At 44.6% G+C, this 20,452-nt stretch overlaps 1 protein-coding gene across 7 annotated transcripts in view; it reads right to left on the minus strand.

The window, feature by feature from the left end:
- LIMS1 (LIM zinc finger domain containing 1) overlaps positions 1–20,452 on the minus strand; it is an 82,251-nt gene that overhangs the window by 21,083 nt on the left and 40,716 nt on the right. Inside the window, exon 1 of one of the 7 annotated variants that reach the window (XM_005151352.4) lies at positions 16,599–16,822. The exons of 4 other annotated variants lie outside the window; for them this stretch is intronic. In XM_005151352.4, coding sequence (XP_005151409.1) covers positions 16,599–16,705 — 107 coding nt within the window. In that variant the 5' untranslated portion in view covers positions 16,706–16,822. Of the gene's footprint in view, positions 1–16,598; positions 16,862–20,452 lie in introns of those variants that run through there. 2 more of the 7 variants (XM_031051066.2, XM_031051065.2) reach the window with 2 other exon arrangements.

The raw sequence follows: 20,452 nt of genomic DNA on the forward strand, positions 1-20,452 counted from the left end.
AATCAAATGTGTTGAATTTATCTATAGGCATCTTTCTTCTTGTCTGTACTTCAGAGAAGAGGTAGGTACAGATGGATAGTCTGGTTTCTGTTGTGCTTCACAGGCTGTTAACCTAACTGCCAGGTATGCTATAATGGGCAATATACGATGGAGGAAGAACGAAGCTTGACTTCCAGTGATGTGCTGGGTTTAGAACAATTATCTAACATAAGAACACTTACTAAAGTAATTTACTGTGGATATCAGGGAACAGAGAGAGGAAAACCAGGAAGAAAGAACTGAAATTAATCATTCCTTCACCACAAAATGCTCTCCTAATGTTGCAATTATTTCATGGCTATATTCTATTTTAAAACCTCGTTGTGCACTGCTTACTAGGGAAGGCAGTGCCTATTAGCTGCAGATCTGCAGCTAATAATCACACTCCTGCAAGCTCTCCCTGCTTGAAGCGCAGCGCTTGCGGCAGAGGTGGGACACACAGCTTCCTGCAACTCCTAACTGCAGACAAAGCAGGCTTTTGGGAAACCACCCCAAATAACTGTCTCTTGGGTTGAACTGAGTCAGCCTGGTTAGCAATCAGCTGAACTGCATGCACTTTGTGCTCATGACACATGGCACATTGGTATCTGAAGAATCTGCTAGTCTGTGAAGGGGCATGAGAAAGCAGAGTAGGACAGGATGGAGATGAACAGAGGGAACAAGCAGAGAAATACGGACTAGAAGACCACTGAACCATAGAATCATTTAGGTTGGGAAACACCTTTAGAGTCTTCAAGTCCAACTGTTAACCCAGTACCACCAAGTGCCATCAAAACATAACCCTAAATGCCACATTTACACATCTTTTAAGTAACTCCAGGGGTGGTAACTCCATCACTTCAGTGGGCAGCCTGTTCCAGCGCTTGACAACCCCTTTGGTGAAGATATTCTTCCCAATATTCAATCTAAACCTCTCCTGGAACAATGTGAGGCCATTTCCTCTCATCCTCTATCACTTGTTACCTGGGAGATGACAAAAGATATGACAAAAAGTCCAGTCAAGGCTTCTACTTCACATGCCTTCACTTTCCCAGATCCTACTGCAGAGGGTCTGGTTTATGAAGGTTTTAGGCTGTACCTCTCATCACCAGTTGGGATAGCTTGCTCAGTAAGACCACAGCAGCACCCATGCCACTCTCCACACAGGCCTGGGCTTGCACATAGCCATCTTCCTGCAGCCTGGCCAACACAGCACCACACTTCTGCTGCAGCCTGATTCATGAGATGGGTTTGGTCAAATGTCTTTCATTCACTTCTCAGCAGGAAGCAACTCCTGGGCAAGCTGTTCCCCACGTAGGTGGGATCTAGGCAGCATGACCTGTCTGTAGGTGTGACTACCCATCCTGTACAGAGCTGCTGGGAGTCACAAGCTGTAACAGGCTGAGGAGGCTGCACCCTCACCACTGGCACCACTTGGCTGGAGCTCAAGCCCTATTTTATCTGTCATGGAGCAAGCTCCAGATCAAACAGTGCTCAGGTTTTAGCCCTAGGCCACAATGATCTTGCCAGAGCACCACGACAGGAAACAGTGCTGGAAGAAAGGTGTCTGCGTCCTCTGGAGCACAAGGAAGAGCGATGTTTGCCAACAGAGATGCAGGTATAGTGATGCAGGCTCTTACTCTCCATCCTGCCTTCCAACATGTCCTGCACAGGCCAATGTCGAGCTTCTTTGGGTATGACAGACTCTAGGGAGACTGACTGCAGTGGACTAACCATACTGATTCATGCAAGTGCAAGTGCACCAAGCCACTAAGATAAGAAGCAGCAGTCGATCTGCCTCTTCCCCTTATCACTGACCATTTGCAGGCAATTCTCCTGGGAAGCTGCTGCTGTGAATCAGAGAGCCCTGAAGAGTTTATTGCTCCTGGTGGATGACTTCAGTCCTTGAAGTAACCTACACTCCACAGGCTACCAAGGTGACTGGATGCCACTTCTGCTGCCGTGTGTCTTTTGTGGTCAACAGGAAAATACTTGCCTGCTTCTTTGGCTTGCCACTCTGCGGTCTTCTGCGTGGCTGCAGCAAAGCAAGTAATAACGTAAATCAGTGTAATAATATGTCCATCCACAAAGCCTGGTTTAATCTTCCCAGCTTTTTTCAAGAAGTAGACCTTCATGGTACTAGTACTCCATATACGCAATAAGTAGAAGCTGCCTGATTGAAGCATATCACCATTGCTGCTGGTGGAATTAGTCACAATTTGGTTCTGATTAAGCAAAAAAGAAGTTTGCCAGGAGTTTAAAATGGGCCTTTCTGCTATTGAAGAAAAATGCAGTTTCTGATGTGAAAGTCTGGTAATCCACACATCCAGAGCAGCTGGCCATGCTCATCTTTTCTGTCATTTTGCTGGAGGCACGTTGCCAAGACCTGAAATACACTGCTAAAAATACGTGACATTCTCATTAGGGAATTCTAGGTTACCCTGAGGTGAAGCCATCCATTGGGAGCGAGAAGTGTGTAGGGGGTTGCTGATTTGTGGCAGCAGTTTCCCAAGGGCAATCCTGGGATCTGGGACAAAACTTACCAGCCTACTGTTAAGGAACCAGTGTTAAGGAGAACAGAAAAGGGAGAAGTTGAGTATTTAACTGGAAAAGGTAATTAGGAAGGAAGGAGATACAGATTCCTCCTGGCACACTGTGGATTGTATCAAAAGCCAAAGCTAAAGGTGGGGAAGGTGCTAAAGGAAACGGTAGGAGAGGGGAGAGGACGCCTCCCACAGCAGCTATGGAGAAGAGCATTGGGAAACAACAGCAAAAATAGCCACACTGCTTCACCATCACCGATGGATGACTGCTGCCCAGCTCACACGCTGCTTTCACTGGACAGCTTTCAAATGCAGCTGCCCATGCCGGCGGCTGCCAGAGGCAGACGGGGACTCTTACAGAGAAGGCTCGGTGGCTGGCCAGCCCCTCTGAGTGCTTCGTTCCATGCCACAAATAGACGTGCTGAGCAGTCATAGCTCCAAACAAGGCGCTTGGCACAAGCAGCTGCTGCTTGGCAACCTACTCGTGCCACCATGAAATATCACTGCGTCACTGGCACTGTCTGGAGGCCACGTGCCCCTTTGGGTTATTTGAAGGGGATAAGTAATCACAATGCATCCCTCCCCTTCCTGCATAGGTTAACGGTGATTTCATTCTAACATCATCTAACACAGATGCTATGCAAAATACAGAACTAGGATAAAGGTTTACTGCAAAATATGCATGGACTTGCAGACCCCTGCACTGATTTCTCCACCAACTTCTTTAAGCTCTAATTGACTTTTTGCATCTTCATTTAATTGAAGCAAAAACACTCTTGGGTTCTGGTTGCTGTAATTGTTTATCTCGTAACAAGTTCTGTGTTAAGCTGGTCTCCTAAGGCAATCTGAAAAAATATTTTCTATGATAAAATGCACATTACCAGTATGATTATCACATGTGCCCAGCACTGTTCTAACTTCTGTTTCTATTAAGAAGGATGGAAAACCACCTTGAAACCACTGCAATAAAAAACCAAGATGAATTCTGAGTGCTCCTGAAAGTTTCAACCTTTAGTCTTCACCACTAAGAGGATAATTAAGCTTATGTGGTGTGAGTTTCAACACAGCAAACAAAAAGGCAACTCTAGCTGTTTCATATACTTCATTATAAATTTATTCTAGTATAAACATGTCCAAAAAATGCTTTGGTCTCTGCAAACAGAGATGGTTAACATTCCATCTCTCCATAAGGAAATGAACATAACTGGAATGAACAGGTAAGCAGCAGCTTCCCACACAATGTTTTTTATCAGCCACACAAGCACAGTGAAAAAATCAGTTTGACAGAATCTGTGCAAAGGGAGAGAAATATTTAACAAGAGTGCTTTCCTGTTGTAAGCAATATTTACAAAAAGACTATGGGATTTTCTTCCTGCTGGTTACAAACATCACCAACTGAAGCCCTACTTCTTGTAAAACAAAAAATGACTTCTGTGTACAGACATCTGATACTTTTTAAAACAGCCCTTTCATCCTCCCCTCCTCCCCCCATCACGTTTTTCCTCTGCAGACAGGAAAAACAAAACAAGAGGACACCCCATCGCATGTAAGAAGCTCACAAGAGCTCTAACAAATTTGTATTGCATGAGATACAGCATACTGCCAGTCACTCCTAAAATACGCACCTTGTTTAGTTGACTGTATATATACTTCACTATCATGACTATACTGTATCCAAACTCTTCCAACTCAATACATTTTAAAGATGCATTTCATATAACAACATTTATATCACATTTCCCATTTAAGACTAATGAACAAGGTCAGCTACTCAATACTGGGGACTGCACAGCAAATGTGTGAAAAGAACTGAAAAGAACTGGCTCTTCAAGACCAGTAAGACAAGATCAGGCTCACCAAGCTCAAAAGCATCCTTCTGTTTGGACATGCACACAGTGAACACAAAACCAAGGTCAGTCAGTTCTAAAATCTGAAAGTGTTTGAACAGAATAGTATTTATACTGGTAGAAATAATATCACTAAAAAATCAAGGGAGGCACAACAGAGTGTAATCAGGCAACTGCAAGTAAATTGTAACTCAGTATACATGTGCTCTTTTCTCCCTTGGTTAAGGTTCAGATTTAAAGTTCAAAGATGGAAAAATGTTTGAAATTGCATTTTCTGACAGAAAACAGCATCCTGGCCTGTATGAGAAATAGCATAGCTAGCAGGACCAGGGAAGCAACTGCCCCCTTGTACTTGGCACTGGTGAGGCTGCACCTGACATACTGTGTTCAGTTCTGGGCCTCTCACTGCAAGAGAGCTATTGAGTCACTGGAGCAGGTCCAGAGTAGGGCAGTAAGGTGAACAGTCTGGAGAACAAACTATATGAGGAATGGCTGAGGGAACTGGGGGTTTTTAGTCTGGAGAAAGAAGGCTCAGAGGGAACCTTATTGCTCTCTACAGCTACCTATAGTCTTCAGACTAACAGTTTCCTAACACCAATATCCAGTCCATGTCATCTGTCACTGAAATCCATCAAAAATCCTTCATCGAATCCTTAATGTAATGGCAAATGCCGGTGTTTGCTCCTGCCTTAACCATTTGCCCACACTAGACAGAACTGGTATTTTCACAAGCCAAACACCATGACATGAGTGGTTTATCCAGGAGCTATAATTAATACCATGACTCAACATAACACCCCAGCTACCAGGAGAGATTTCCAATACGTCCATGCAGTTCCTTGTAGGGTACAGTTAACTGCAACACCAGGCTTCCTGGCTCACATCCTTATTATAGCAACATCTCCACTGGAGACACCATACTAAGGACTGAGCTACAGCTTTATTAACCAGCACGTCACTTCCAAGTTTCCTCTTGAGTATTGCTATTAATCTCCATTGCAAGCAACATAACCTCTTGAACCATTTTTCACCTTCATCAAGTTTATTTTTCTCTGCTGTATGAGGAAGTGCAAAGCTTTTCATTGCCTGAATTAATTTGTTTTGGGGAGATGCAGAATGAGGTAAACATCTCCTCAGCTGTTGCTCTTCTCTCTCACACATATTAAATTGTAATTATTAGTCATTCCAGGTTTTCATTTCACATTTTTCTCTTTCTACATTCACTGCAGCATTACCAAGCTTTAAAACTAGCAGAGGATAGCAGACAGCTGAGCCACCTGCAGTTAACACTGTGGGATTAAATAATGGTCATAATATTCAACAGCCAAAAGAGAATAACTAGAAGCAATTTATGTTCCTAAGAGTCAAGCACGATTAATGTATCGACAAATAAAGCTAGTACAAAATAGCATTGCTTTCATATTTCATTGTGATGCTCTTAACATTCTGGGTAATACAAATTGAAGGTCTTCATCTTGCACTTTATTAGCTATTCAATAGTAGTAGCAGACCTATCAAGTAAGCATGAATGAATTCCAGTTAGTGCAAAGCAAAACTTCCACACATTTTCCAAAGCAAAGGCTTTGGTAACTATTACAAGGTTTTTTAAAGTAACGTTTTTCATCCCAACAACTAACTAATCCTGAATGAGTAAAGCAGGAGTGAACACTTATAACATAAAAGATTTGTGAGAGAAGATGTAAAAGTAATCCCATGCAACAGCATGTTGCTGGAATTATCTGAAGGAGCAGCACAGGTTATTTGCTTGGCAGAACAGAACCAAAGGGAAAAGGACGGGGTTTTGTGCTTTGGATCACAGGGCTTCAAGCCATGCCAAACCTCCTTCCCTTTTTGCTAAATAAGGGTAGCCAGTAATTTGAGCATTAGCTTTTGAAAGGAATGTAGTTGAAAACTAAGCAATTACATGTACACTTCAGGCAAAATTCATGACCTGCAACCTGGTAACTCATGGAGATATCCTATCCTGGAATTGGACTGCTATCATGTCCTTTTAATACATATAACAGAAGCAGAGTGTTTAATATATCAGAAATATAATACAGCATATGCTTCAGTTTCTGAAGTCAGCGAGGAGAAATGTGCCAGACAACAACTGAAAAGCCAAACATCAAGCAATTCAAACCACTTTCAATGCAAACTTTCCATACTGGAACAAGAAGGGGACCAGGCAGGGCAGTTTTAAGTCATGACTCTGAGTGGGTAATATTCTTCCAATAGCTGCATAGAAACAGAGTTCAAGAGGTAGACTCAACTTGGGATCGGGAACATTACGCTCTATGAAGAGCGTGGCATGCACAGGTTTAACATACTGGAAAAGACAAATGCCATTTCACATCGACTCCACCTTCATCCATTCATTCATTGCTGCAACAGCTTGAATCTTTTTAATCTTTCATTTTAAAAGGCACAGCTGAGAAATGCTGACAGATGTTGCTGGCTGTGTCTGCTCTGTGAGTATGTTACTGCCTTTGAGGCCAATAGCTGATAGCTTGTAATTAATTTTCTTCTAGGTCTACCATGGCCATCAGAGCAGACAAAAAAAGCACAAAATCTATAGGGAAATATTTCACAAAAGTCATACACCACATTTCTCTTGTTGGACAAAAGGCTCATGAAGCTTCAGCTCCTTGATACATAAAGACCCAGGATCGGGTAAATTATGGCAGGATAACTTACGATCTTCTGGCAAAGCTGAGCAGTGTCATCCAGAATCACTGTTCACAGAGTGTCATACATGAAACCATCATTTCAGAATGCTACCAGGAACTAACTACAATCTGAAGTTTCTACAAAGCTGGCAGATACAAAGATAAAAACTGAATAATGACTAAAGCTGCTATGACAAATCAAATCAAGAAAAAAAACAAACACAGAGTCCTGTGCATTAGGGCATCAGATAATACACATGAAAACTCAGAGCACCACTCGTGCTTAGTAAACTCTGTAGGAAGTCTCTGAGCCACAGCTGGTAGTAAACTGGGATTGCAACCAAGGGAATCATAGAATAATTAGGGTTAGAAAGGACCTTAAGATCATCTAGTTCCAACCCCCCTGCCATGGGCAGGGACACCTCACACTAAACCATGTCACCCAAGGCTCTGTCCAACCTGGCCTTGAACACTGCCAGGGATGGAGCAATCACAGCTTCCCTGGACAACCCATTCCAGTACCTCACCACCCTCACAGTAAAGAATTTCTTCCTTATATCCAATCTAAACTTCACCTGTTTAAGTTTTAACCCGTTACCCCATGTCCTGTCACTATAGTCCCTAATGAATAGTCCATCCCCAGCATCCCCATAGGCCCCCTTCAGATACTGGAAGGCTGCTATGAGTTCTCCATGCAGCCTTCTCCAGGCTGAACAGCCCCAACTTTATCAGCCTGTCTTCATACAGGAGGTGCTCCAGTGGCCCTCCTCTGGACTTGTTCTAACAGTTCCATGTCCTTTTTATGTTGAGGACATCAGAACTCCCATAAAAGGCCCACTCTTTCCTTCTACCTCCCTCCACACACATCAGCTTTTGACCACCATCAAAGGCAACATAACTTGGCAAGCCGGAGCTGTTCCCATGTCTGGAGAGCATCATGTGTAAAGCTCACAGTCCTCTTGAGGACACCATGTCTTTTTGGTTTGTATCTTCCAGAGCAACTCAGAGACCACAGTAAAACAAAACAGAGAGGAAGGGAACCCAAACTTACAGCTCGTTCTCCCCAGTGCCTGCAAGCTGGTAATTTTTATTAAGTAGTGACATTGGCATAATTTAGTTTTTATCTCCTCTGCAGAATACTTCTGTGGTTAATTTCACTTCAGTGTGAGAGACTGCATCAAGCAATGCTTAATTATAATAAAGAATAATGAGCAATCACGGTACATTTTCTGTAGGGAACACCTCTGATTAGGTGTTATCAAAACACATGAAAGCAAAGGCAGGGAAAAAAAACCCTACAATTTATCTTCAGACAGCTAATCTTGTGAGAAAGCGATTAAAAACCTAATTGCTGTAATCATTAAAGCTTAATGATTTACTGAAATCATACATTATTATAATGAGGCAAGTCTAAAAGGAACAGCAGGAATTGCTTGAGTTTCTGTTACCCAAGCAGCCACCTCCAGTCATTTGGAGTCATGGGAAGTGATAGACAGGTGAGAAAGCCAAACAAAATTGCTTAGGAGTTGTTATGCAACACAGGAGACAAGGGGTGAGAAGGAAGGCAAGAAGAAAAGGGTGTGTTTCTTATGAGTTATTTTAACCCCTAGAGCAATGAGAAGTACAGCACAAATGAAGAGTAACGCCTCCAGTTATTTGGATGTCTCAAGCTAAGGCTCAGCACAAATTCTAAGTATTGCAACATTAAATATAACCATAAAACATTTTTTTTTCTGTATGGAAGTTACTATAATTAATAATAATAAATCAGGGTTACATTTACATGGACAAATCCCCTTGTCAAGTGAGACAAAGTGCTTTTAAGAGTTCCCAAGCACCTGGTTCAAATGAGTATTTCTAGGCTTGAACTCTCTACTATTCCAGCAGAGTTTCTAACCGCCACAAATGAAGAAGTGTAGTATTTTGTGACATAACATTTATTTTCAAGCTCTTCCTGGTTTAATATATTAGTCACTTTTTTTTTACCAATGTATTGAATAATTATGGCTTTACCTGCTGACACTGGCACAGTGAGCAAGTAAAAAAAAATACTTACAGAAAGTGGCTATATAAATATTAACATTTGTGATGCTACTAAGAAATGTTACTTTGGAAATAAAACTCAAGGAGGTGCAGACAGATCTTTCTGCTTTCAGTACTCTAAGACATCTGAAAGCTCAACAGGTTCCCTGGTTCTCCAGACAGCCCCTGACCAGCATCATCTTCTCTCCCTCCCAGGATGAGCAGGACATCTTCAGGGGGAAAATGTGGCTAGAAACAGCTGCCCACCTTGGATGTCTGGTACACGTGGGGTTTTGATGGCAGGCTGAGATTTGTGACCTCGCACAGCTCCCAAATGCAGCATCTCATAAGGAAAGGGAAGGCACTCGGCCCTACCGCATCGCTGATGTTTGGGGGATTTTATTCATTTGTTCATTTTATATCACCTACGAGCTTAGCTGTGCAGAGACTATCCCCCCAAGGCTCAGTGAGACGTAAGAATGTGCTTTTGTCTCCTATTTCATCTGCGAGGGAGTCTTTGTGCATGAAGTTTTGGGGCACATCCACATGCCTTCCAGCCTGGAGTCAGAGCCCAAAGGCAGGTGGGAGCCTGGATGGACCCAGCATAAGATTGCCTGCACCTATTTATACAGATGTACCCATCAGCATCAGCAGCAGAGAGCAAAACAAGGCAGATACTTCAAACCTATTCATGCAGAAAACATCTACAGCGCTTTCTGCATAAGAGAACAGAGCAGTGAACCAGCTGAGTAACTGACAGCCACTGACTGAAGCTTGCCAATGCTTATTTGCTGCAAATGCTAAAAATGTACTGTTTGGTGAGAACTTGATACTAACCTCTTCAAAATTTAGCCACAATTTTAATCACATTTGAACCCACATGAACTTAGAAAAGAGAGCTATGGACAGCAATGACCAAATTAACTTTAATTGTCAAAAAAAGAATATATAATTGCCCCTGCTTTTCCCACTACCTTGTACTGAGCTTTGGAAATTAATGGTGTAATTTTTTTCAAAGGAATCATTCTATTTTTACAAAGACCATGGGATGAGAAGGAAAAAAGAGCAAAAATAGCAAGCATACTGTTAAGTGACTCCTAATGATTAATCATAAATGTATGTGTACAATTTCCTTTGCATCCTGTTTGCTGAGAAAAGCAAGAAAGAATAGCTCAGCACACCATCAGAATTTGTTACATGCAATTTCTAAAGACAAGGCAGGACAAGATTTATCAGAAATGTCATTTTTTGCCACCAAATCAATATAGCTTCCCCTCTGCTCTGACAAGCAGATTTCTCAGGTTGCACTTAGTTCAATGACTCCTGCATCTGTTGCAGACAGAGGGGAAATGAAGGTGCCAGGTAGTCCCCTGCACTCTGAGGTCTGCACCTGGGGAGCATCCCATGTAGTTAAGGTCTATGCATTGGTGAGCCTATCTCAAACAGGGGAACACGTGTGTTATGGCCATGGTGGATCCTCTTGCACGCCACCTATGAAACCTGCACGCTCGATTACCTCTCTGAAATGTCTGTACACTGACGCATTCAGCACAGTGAATAAACAGGAAGAATTAAGAGATCAGTGTGCAGTCACAATCTCACTGCAATTGCAGAGGCACGATGGGATAGCTGGCGTGACTGGAGTGCTGTCACGGATGGCTATGTACTCCTTAGGAAAGACAGGCCAGCAAGGTGAGGTGGTGGAGTTGCTCTTGATACAGGACAACAACTGGAACATACTGAACTCTGACTATAGGTGGTTGGAGAATAAGTAAAAAAATTATGGGTGAGAATTAAAGCAGGGGCTAACACAAGTGACAGTTGTGGTGTTTACTACAGACCACCAGATCCAGAAGAGAAAGTCAGTGAAGTCTTCTATGGACAGCATGAAGCAACCTCACAGGCCCTGGCTCTTATGAGGGACTTCAACCACCATGATACCTGCTGGAAAGACAACACAGATAGCTGCTGGAAAGACATACAGTCCAGGATGTTCCCGCAAAGCACTGATAGTAACCTTTTTTACACAGGTGGTGGAGGAGTCAAAGAGGAGAAGTGTGCTGTTGCACCTTGTACTAACAAAGAAGGACTGGCTAGGGATGTGGGGATGTAAAGGCTGGGGGTAACCTTGGCTGCAGTAACCATGAGATGGTGGAGTTCAGGTTCCTGCATGGAGGAAGCAAGGCAAGAAATAGTTACAACCCTGGCCTCTTCAAGGAGCTACCTGGAGGAATCCCATGGGATAGGACTCTAAGAGGTAGGGGGAGAAAGTAGGGTCCAAGAGAACTAGTTAATATTCAAGCATCCCTTCCTCCAAGCTCAAGGAGAATGAGTAAGAAATGGAGCAAAGGGAGCAGGAGACTGCATGGATTAGCAAGTAGCTTCTGATAAAACTCAACAGAAGGAACTAAGGTTATGGAAAAAGGAACAGTCCACTTAGGCGGAAAATAACATTGTCAGAGTATGCAAAGATGTGATGAGAAAGCCTAAGGTCCACCTGGAATTAAATCTCGCAAGAAATGTCAAAGACAACAATAAGGGCTACTTCAGCTACATCAGCAGCAAAAGGAATACCAGGAAAAATGTGAGCCTGCTGCTGAAAGAGGTGGGTGCCCTGGTGATGAAGGATACAGCGAAGGCTACGTTACTTAATGCCTTCACTTCAGTCTTTACTGCTAAGATCAGTCCTCAGGAATCCCAGACCCTGGAGACAAGAGAGAAAGTCTAAAGAAAGGAAGACCTTCCCTTGATCGAGCAGGGCTGGGTTCAAGATCATTGAGGCAAACTTGATGCACACAAATCTATTGGTCCCGATGGGATGCACCGATGACTGCTGAGGGAGCTGGCAGATATTACTGCTAAGTCACTCTCCATCACCTCTGAAAGGTTATGGAGAACAGGAAAGGTGCCTGCAGGAAAGCCAACATCACTCCAATCTTCAAAAATGGTAAGAAGGACACAGGAGACTACAGGCTACTCAGTCTCACCTCCATCCCTGGAAAGGTGATGGAGCAGTTCATCCCATATGTCATCTCTAGGCACATGGAGGAAAGAACACCATGCACCAGTACATGTTAGGGGCTGTCCTGCTGGAAAGCAGCTCTGCAGAGAAGGATCTGGGGGTCATGGAAGACAACAAGTTAACCATGAGCCACCGATGTGACCAAGAAGGTCAATAGTATCCTGGCGTGCACCGAGAGGAGTGCGGCCAAAGGAGGTTATATTGCCCCTCTACTTAACCCTGGTGAGGCTGCAGCTGGAATACTGTGTCCAGTTCTGGGCTCCTCTGTACAAGAAAGACAAGGAGCTACTGCAGAGGGTCCATCAGAGGGCCACAAAGATGACTGGGGTCTGGAACATCTCTCTTATGAGGAAAGGCTGGGCATTTGGACTGGGCAAATACTTTGAGTTTGTGTTGAGCCTTAGCTTACGGTATTCAAATGATGAAGGCCTGTTTGGCTTGGAGGAGAAAAGACTGAGAGGGGATGTTATCAACGCCACAAACATCTTAAGGGCATGTGTCATGAAGATGGAGCCAGACTATTCAGCTGTACCCACCAATAGGGTAAGGGACACCAGGCACAAACTGAAACATAGGAAGTTCCACCTGAATATGGAGAAGAATTACTTTACTTTGAGAGTGATGGGGAACTGGGACAGTCTGCCCAGGGAGATTGTAGAGTCTCCTTCGCTACAGACATTCAAAAGCCACATGAATATGATTCTGTGCAACCTGCTCTAGGTGGTCCAGCCTTGGCTGGGGGTTGGACTGGATGATGTCCAGAGGTCACTTCCAACCCCAACTGTTCTGAAATTCTGTGAAGAGAGATACCTACTCCAGACAAAGTTGAGCTTAGGGCTTGCTATTTATGGCTACGGGTAGCGTCCTTTGAAATGCCCTCACCCTCCTCAACCAGATGGGCTCTGGTGGTCCTTCCCAGCCCCTACAGGTCCTCATTGCTGCCAGTGGGACAGCTCAGCTACTCACCCACCTGCAACAAAGGCTGGTGAGGTAGCATCAAGCACCTGCCTGTAACCTGCAGCAGGGCAGTGGCTGCACTGTGAGGCATAGAACTCCCTCCACAGCAGCACAAGGAACCACAGTAACTGGTGGGCAAAATTAGCAAAACCAGGCACTAAAGTAAGATCTGCTGTTAGTGAATCAGGCCCTGCAGACAGCCACAGCTGCGCGAGATGAGTTCCCCTCAAGATGACCTGGCACCTACTTGCTAGAGCAAGAGGTGTCTGGAGAGACTTTTAAACATTTATTTAGGAGCTTCTACTGTAAATGGAAACCTGACAACCTATAAAACTTCATGGAAAGAGCCAAACGATATTCCTACGGTCCTTCCTGCAAAAGACTGAGTGCACAGAGATGTGTGCATAGAGACTGACTACTCATAAAATGAACAGCAAATCTAGAAGACAATGATGGGGGTCAAACCTCTGGGTGAAGTGACATCAGTGGACACAGACGCAGAGGCTAAGGCTCGCCTGCCTGTTGTGAGGCTCAGAGTCCCACAGCACACGACCCATCATGAAGCTATGTCAACACAGGAAATTGTTTTTATACTGTAAATTGTTTCAAGAAATTTTGGTTCCTGGAAAATAAAACATATGTGATATATTATATGATAAACATACTCTCTGTACACATTTAGGAGTTCCAGTGCATTGCTTTACAGTCTCTTCATTATAAGTAATCTCAGGCATTTTAAGTACAAACGACCTTGATGTTCCCAGGAATGAGCGAAGGCAGGATTTTGACACCAAGCCCCACCCTGAGCTGCTTTGCAGCACTGACATTGTCAGTATTTGGTTTCGTCTTGGCCACAGTTTATGGGCACACAAATCCCCATCCAACTGAGCATTGTCCAGCTCCTGCTGTGATGCCTGGACCCAGAAGTCGCAATTACAGTGGTGCTTGCAGCAACAGAGCAGGCAGTCCAAGGACCTTGCAGCCAAGACAAAGGGGGAATCTGCTGCTTACCTACTGCTGGTTTGTTCCTTAACAGAGGAATACCCCAGCCTAGATCCCAGGAATCTGTTACCAAAGGAGACAAAAGACCTCAAAAAGGGCAGGAGAGATAGAAATCCCATACTGGACTGAAGTGTAAAAAGCTGTAAAATAAAACCCAACAGATACCATGTATTACTTTAACTAAGGGTGATTTTGATTTCAATTCTTTTTTAAATACAGAAATTCTCATAGGATACCCTGAGGACATTGGCATCCTGAGTACATTTTGGCCCAGGATTAGAAAAATATGATACCTGAACGGAGAAAGCAGCTTTCAGTGAACTGTTCCTTGAGGGCTGACATTATTTAGCACACGTGGATTAATATGTATGTAAAATGAAATATAAAGGAACTAGAACAAAGAACTGAAGAGAGAAACTATGGGAGGGTATTGCAAAGCCATGGAGGATGGCAAGCTATATTTAGCAGACATGAAAGAAACCTCTTGTCTTTCTTGTGGACTCTAGATACTCTGAAAGTACTTGCTAAGGACAGGCACCTAAGTGTGACCAGGGAGAGCACACAAGAAAAGCTGGAGGTCTCAAGTTTTAGAAAACAATAGAACTTTTTCTCTTTGTTCCTGACTGCTCTTTGCCCGGTTGTTCTGTCATTACTTTGCATTTACAATACCACTGCCTTTTGTCACGGAGAATGCAGTAAAAATGACAAATAAGGTTGCCTGGCAACACACTGAAATGTCACAAAATGGGTTAGGAAGGAGCAAAGTTTAGTATGAATTAGAACTAGGTTAGACTCTTAGCAAATACAAAAGCAGCTCTGTCTTCAGGTACCGGTTGTCCCTCTGCTCTAGGAGCATCATTTCACCCAATGCTCTATCAATCTTCTTTACCTCCACTACCCTGCCTTGAGCTGATTCATAAGTCCCCTGATTTACTATTTCCTCTAACTTGTTTATTTCTCAAGGCCCATCCCTGTTTCACATATTTCTCATCTTTAACCAGAAGAGGCTCAGGAGAGGATCAAACATTTAGACTGGTACAGACAACCCCCTCATCCCACCCAGCCCAGTAAGAGCCTCATCCCCATCTTGGACATGCATACAAGTAAGAGAACAGCAACACAACCATAGAAAGCTAGCACTGATTTTTATTTATGTGCTTTAAAAAGCATCTGTCTCTTCCCTAAAAAGATATATTCTTCCTCACTGAAGGCTTTGTATAAGAGAAACTAAACATTAAAATGTCAAGAATCTCCGTACATCTCTTACTGTACTAAGTCTGAGTATTATTCTATCTATATAATCATATCAACATAATATATACTGCTAATGCTATAAGAAATGTATCTAGGAAATAGATTAATTATTAATGCTATAAATAAACACCAATCTCACCTATCAGACCCGCAAGTTAACACATTCCTAGAACTGACCTGATATTTCTGATACCCCATGGCAAAGATCTCAGGTTAGAATCCTACACAATAACTTCTAACTGAAGTGCTGATTTATAACAAAAGGTTAAATCCCCCAAATCTGAATACCCATCCTTCTGAAACTGGTAACTCGGGTAATGAAAGTGCAGTAACAAAACCCCTTCATATTACACAAGCACTTCAATCCAATGCACAAACACTATCAACCAAAAACAATCTAAAAATACAACCAGAAAACAGGCATTAGGAGATAGGAAGTACTTCCTCTCCACTGAGGCTTTTGTCAGCATTTACACAAGGATCCCTTTCCGAGCAGCTGGAAGCAGGACAGATTGCTTTCACACCAAACACACTTAGAAAAACACCTTTGCATTTTAACTTTCTTGTCTGGTGTCTGCACTTGCTCAGGTTACCAACAATTCTTTAATCTCCTTGCTCCAAACAGAGGCTTTTTGAAAATGTGCTGTTACCCTTCCAAAAGGCACGTAGCATCAGGAAGATAACCCTGGATGTTAAATGGATTTCCAATTTTTGGTCACCCTTCCTGGATAAGGTCAGGCTAAGTGGTCCTGCTGCATTCTTTTGTCTAAAGCCCTTTCCACAACAAAGAACCCCCCATGAAGAAAGCCAGAGCCCAGCAGCTTCCCCAGCCCTTCCACAGCTAAACCAGCCAAGCGGACAGGCTGCACCAAGACCCCAAGAAGCTGCACAACCTGCAGCACCTGAATGACCCAAAACTGACTTTAAAACAGACCTAGCAAAGTTGTCAGGCTGTGGAAACTTATTTACTTGCGAGTGCTGGCTGTCGGAATGGGTTCAGAAGCAACCACCGGCTAACAACTGCCCTTCCCAGAGCCAGGGAACGGAGTCTCACTATCACCAAAACCTACAAGGTCACCATATGCCTCCTGTTATCCCTCCATTGGGCTTTTTTTCCATGGGGCTTTGGGACTGCTTCTCAATCCATGTGCTTTGCAGGGACTCTCGAGAGCCGTGTCTGCATTCTGTTTGCTAAAGCCACCGAATCAATCACTCCTCCGAGAGGGGCTTGGCGCCCTGCCGGTGTTCGTCAATTCGCACTCACCTCAGCTTCTCTTCGTGCGACCCGGGCAGTCCCACGCTATCAGGGCGATCCCGTCTCCTCCTGTACAGACCTGACTGTGACAACTCTTTCAGCTTCAAGGCCATCATATTTCTCTACCTGGAGGGCTGTTTTTCTTAAGGGGGGGTTGTTTTGGCTTTGGGTTGGGCTTTTTCCCCCCCTCTTCCCCGCCTCTTCCAGATGTTGCTGCTGAGGAGCGCTGCCTGCCAAGATGCCTGGAAAGAAGAGGCTCAGCGGCGTGTCAGCACACCTGCACCCGCCGGAGCTACCAACCTCTGCAGGCAGGCGGGCAGGCAGCCGCTGCTCGGCTTCCTGTTCCTCTTAGGTACACACCCTCCCGAAGGGCACCACATTTCGTTTATCACTTGAACACACCTAAGGGATGTCTGCCACAAGCTCACCGGCTTCCCTACAGCTTCTGTCAAACTCCCGCTGCCCCACCAGCCGCCAGCCTGCCGTGTGCTGTGCAAAGTAAGCGGCTCTCCCAGCGCCTGCTGTGAGCCTCCAGAGCTGCAATGAGCTGTTAAATCTCTCACAATGTGATTTATGACAAGAAGAAAGTCGTTAGCACTATGAAAATTCAGTTACTCAAGCATCCGAGCAAATTGTTAGAGGGAGATCAATGCAACAAAGTGTGCTGCAAGTCACTCCAGTACCCGGCATTAAAATACTCTTTTGGAAACTTAATAGCACTGTGCTTGTCAGGAATTGCTCCTTTCCACCCATCATGAAAATCAGAAGAAAACCACAATGTATTTTTCTTCCTACTCTCAGCTATCAAAACATAACCACTGTGAGTATTTGTCAACCAAATCCCTCCCACAGGGAAGTCTGCTGCCTACCTGGGGCTCGGATTAAAGATGTTAAAAAGAAACTCTCTGATCTGGTGCAGCTCTCTGACTACTATCCGCTGCTGGTTTTTCAGATTGGCAGTGATGAAATTATTACAAGGAGGGCAAGGGCAATGAAGAGAGACTTCAGGGCCCTGGGACGGCTGGTTAAAGGGTCTGGAGCGCAAGTGGTGTTTGCCTCCGTACCTGTTACAAGCAAGGGTGAAGAGATAAATAGGAAGAGTCTGCAGATTAATGTAGGGCTACGTGACTGGTGCCAAAGGCAGGGTTTTGGGTTGTTCAATCATGGGCTGCTATATGACACCAGGTTTGCTGGTGGCAGGTGGGATACACCAGTCCCAGAGGAGGAAAAGGGTTTTGGGGCAGGAGTTAGCAGGGCTTATTGACAGGACTTTACACTAAATATGAAGGGGGAAGGGGATATAACTGGGCCTGTTAGGGACAAGCCCAAGAGAAACATGCTAGGGCTTGAAGGATGGTGGACTAGGGAGGACTATCAATCTATTGTTTCATTTGTGGGAAAGGATAGTTTAGACCCTGTCCTGCAGGGGGAAAAGGGTACTAGGACAAGAGTTAGCAGAGCTCACTCACAGAGCTTCAGGTTAGATTCAAAGTGCAAGGGGATTGTAGCTGGGTCTGAACTAGTGGGGCATTGCTCTAGTATTAATGAAGACCAGAAGGCCTCCTGCCTCCCAAGGGTGCCATCAGCATGCTCTGCTCGCTCCCTGAAATGCCTGTACACCAGGAGGAGTTAGAAGTCTGTGTGCAGTCTAAAGGTTATGATCTGGTGGCAATTACAGAGACATGGTGGGACAGCTCACATGACTGGAATGTGCTCATGGATGGCTATGTCCTTTTTAGGAAAGATAGGTGAGCAAAGCGAGGTGATGGAGTCGCTCTTTATGTGAGAGAGCGACTAGAATGTATTGAGTTTTGTCCAGGGGCAGATGAGGAGCAAGTGGAAAGTCTGTGGGTACAAATTAAGAAACAGGCTGGTACGGGTGATACAGCTGTGAGAGTCTATTATAGACCTCCTGATCAGGACGAAGGAGTTGATGAGGCTTTCTACAGGCAACTGAAAGTAGCCTCATGACTACATGCTTTAGTCCTCATGGGGGATTTTAACTACCTCGATATTTGCTGGAAGACTCACACAGCCAATCATTCACAGTCTAGGAGGTTCCTCCAGTGCATTGACGATAACTTCTTAATGCAAATGGTGGACAAACCAACTAGGAGAGGAGCGCTGCTAGATTTAGTACTCACCAACAGGGAGGGTCTGGTTAAAGTGGTGATGGTCAATGGCAGCCTTGGCTGCAGTGACCATGAGATGGTGGAGTTTAGGATCCTGTGTGGGAGGAATAGGATACCTAGCAAGGCCACAGTTCTGGATTTCCAAAGGGACAACTTTGGCCTCTTCAATCAACTGCTAAGGGAAGTCTCATGGGAAAGGGTACTAGGTGGTAAAGGGGCTCAAGATAGTTGGTCAGCACTCCAGGACCACTTCTTCCAAGCTCAGGATCAGAGTGTCACAATGGGTAGGAAATCAAGTAAGGGAGCTAGGAGACCAACATGGTTAAACAAGGAACTGCTGGGCAAACTCGTGGAAAAAGAGAATCTATGGATTATGGAAGGAGGGGCTGGCCACTTGGGAGGAATATAGGACAGTTGTTAGAGGATGTAGGGAGGCAATTAGGACAGCTAAGGCCTCCTTTGAACTTAATCTTGTTAGTCAGGTTAAGGACAATAGAAAGGGCTTCTTCAAATACATAGCGAATAAAACTAACACAAGAGGCAATATAGGCCCACTGCTGAACGAGGTGGGTGCCCTGGAGATAGAGGATATAAAGAAGGCAGAAGTGCTGAATGCCTTCTTTGCCTCTGTCTTTACTCCTGCAGACTCTCCCTGGGGGTCCCAGATTCCTATAGCCCCAGAAGGAGTCAGGACAAAGGAGGAGTTTGCTTTGGTTGATGAGGATTGGGTTAGGGATCAGCTATGCAATCTGAACATCTATAAATCTATGGGTCTGGATGGAATACACCCATGGGTGCTGAGGGAGCTGGTGGAGGTCATTGCTAAGCCACTCTCCATCATCCTTGGTAAGTCGTGGGAAACGGGAGAGGTGCCTGAGGATTGGAAGATGGCAAATGTCACACCAGTCTATAAGAAAGGCAAGAAAGAGGACCCGGGCAATTATAGACCTGTCAGCCTTACCTCCATCCCTGCAAGGGTGATGGAACAACTTATTCTTGACACCATCTCTAGACATATCAAGGATGAGAGGGTCATTAAGAGCAGCCAACATGGTTTTACTAGGGGGAAGTCATGTCTGACCAACCTTACAGCCTTCTATGAGGAAGTAACTAGGTGGAGGGATGATGGTAGAGCGGTAGATGTGGTTTTTCTTGATTTCAGTAAGGCATTTGATACTGTCTCCCACAGCATCCTCATAGATAAGCTAAGGAATTGTGGGCTTGATGATCAGGTAGTGAGATGGATCAAGAACTGGCTGAAAGGAAGAAGGCAGAGAGTTGTGGTCAATGGCACAGAATCTAGCTGGAGGTCTGTGACTAGTGGAGTCCCTCAGGGGTCGGTGCTGGGACCAGTGCTGTTTAATATCTTCATCAACAACCTGGATGAGGGAACTGAGTGTACCCTTAGCAAGTTTGCTGATGACACTAAACTGGGAGGAGTGGCTGACACACCAGAAGGCTGTGTTGCTATTCAGTGAGACCTGGACAGGCTGGAGAGTTGGGCAGGGAGAAACTTGATGAAATTCAACAAGGGCAAGTGTAGAGTCTTGCATCTGGGGAAGAACAACCCCATGTACCAGTACAGGTTGGGGGTTGACCTGCTGGAAAGGAGTGAAGGGGAAAGGGACCTGGGGGTCCTGGTGGACAGGGGGATGACCATGAGCCAGAAATGTGCCCTTGTGGCCAAGAAGGCAAATGGCATCCTAGGGTGCATTAGAAAGGGTATGGTTA

This window comes from Melopsittacus undulatus, chromosome 2, assembly GCF_012275295.1.
Source record: "Melopsittacus undulatus isolate bMelUnd1 chromosome 2, bMelUnd1.mat.Z, whole genome shotgun sequence".
NCBI lineage: Eukaryota > Metazoa > Chordata > Aves > Psittaciformes > Psittaculidae > Melopsittacus > Melopsittacus undulatus.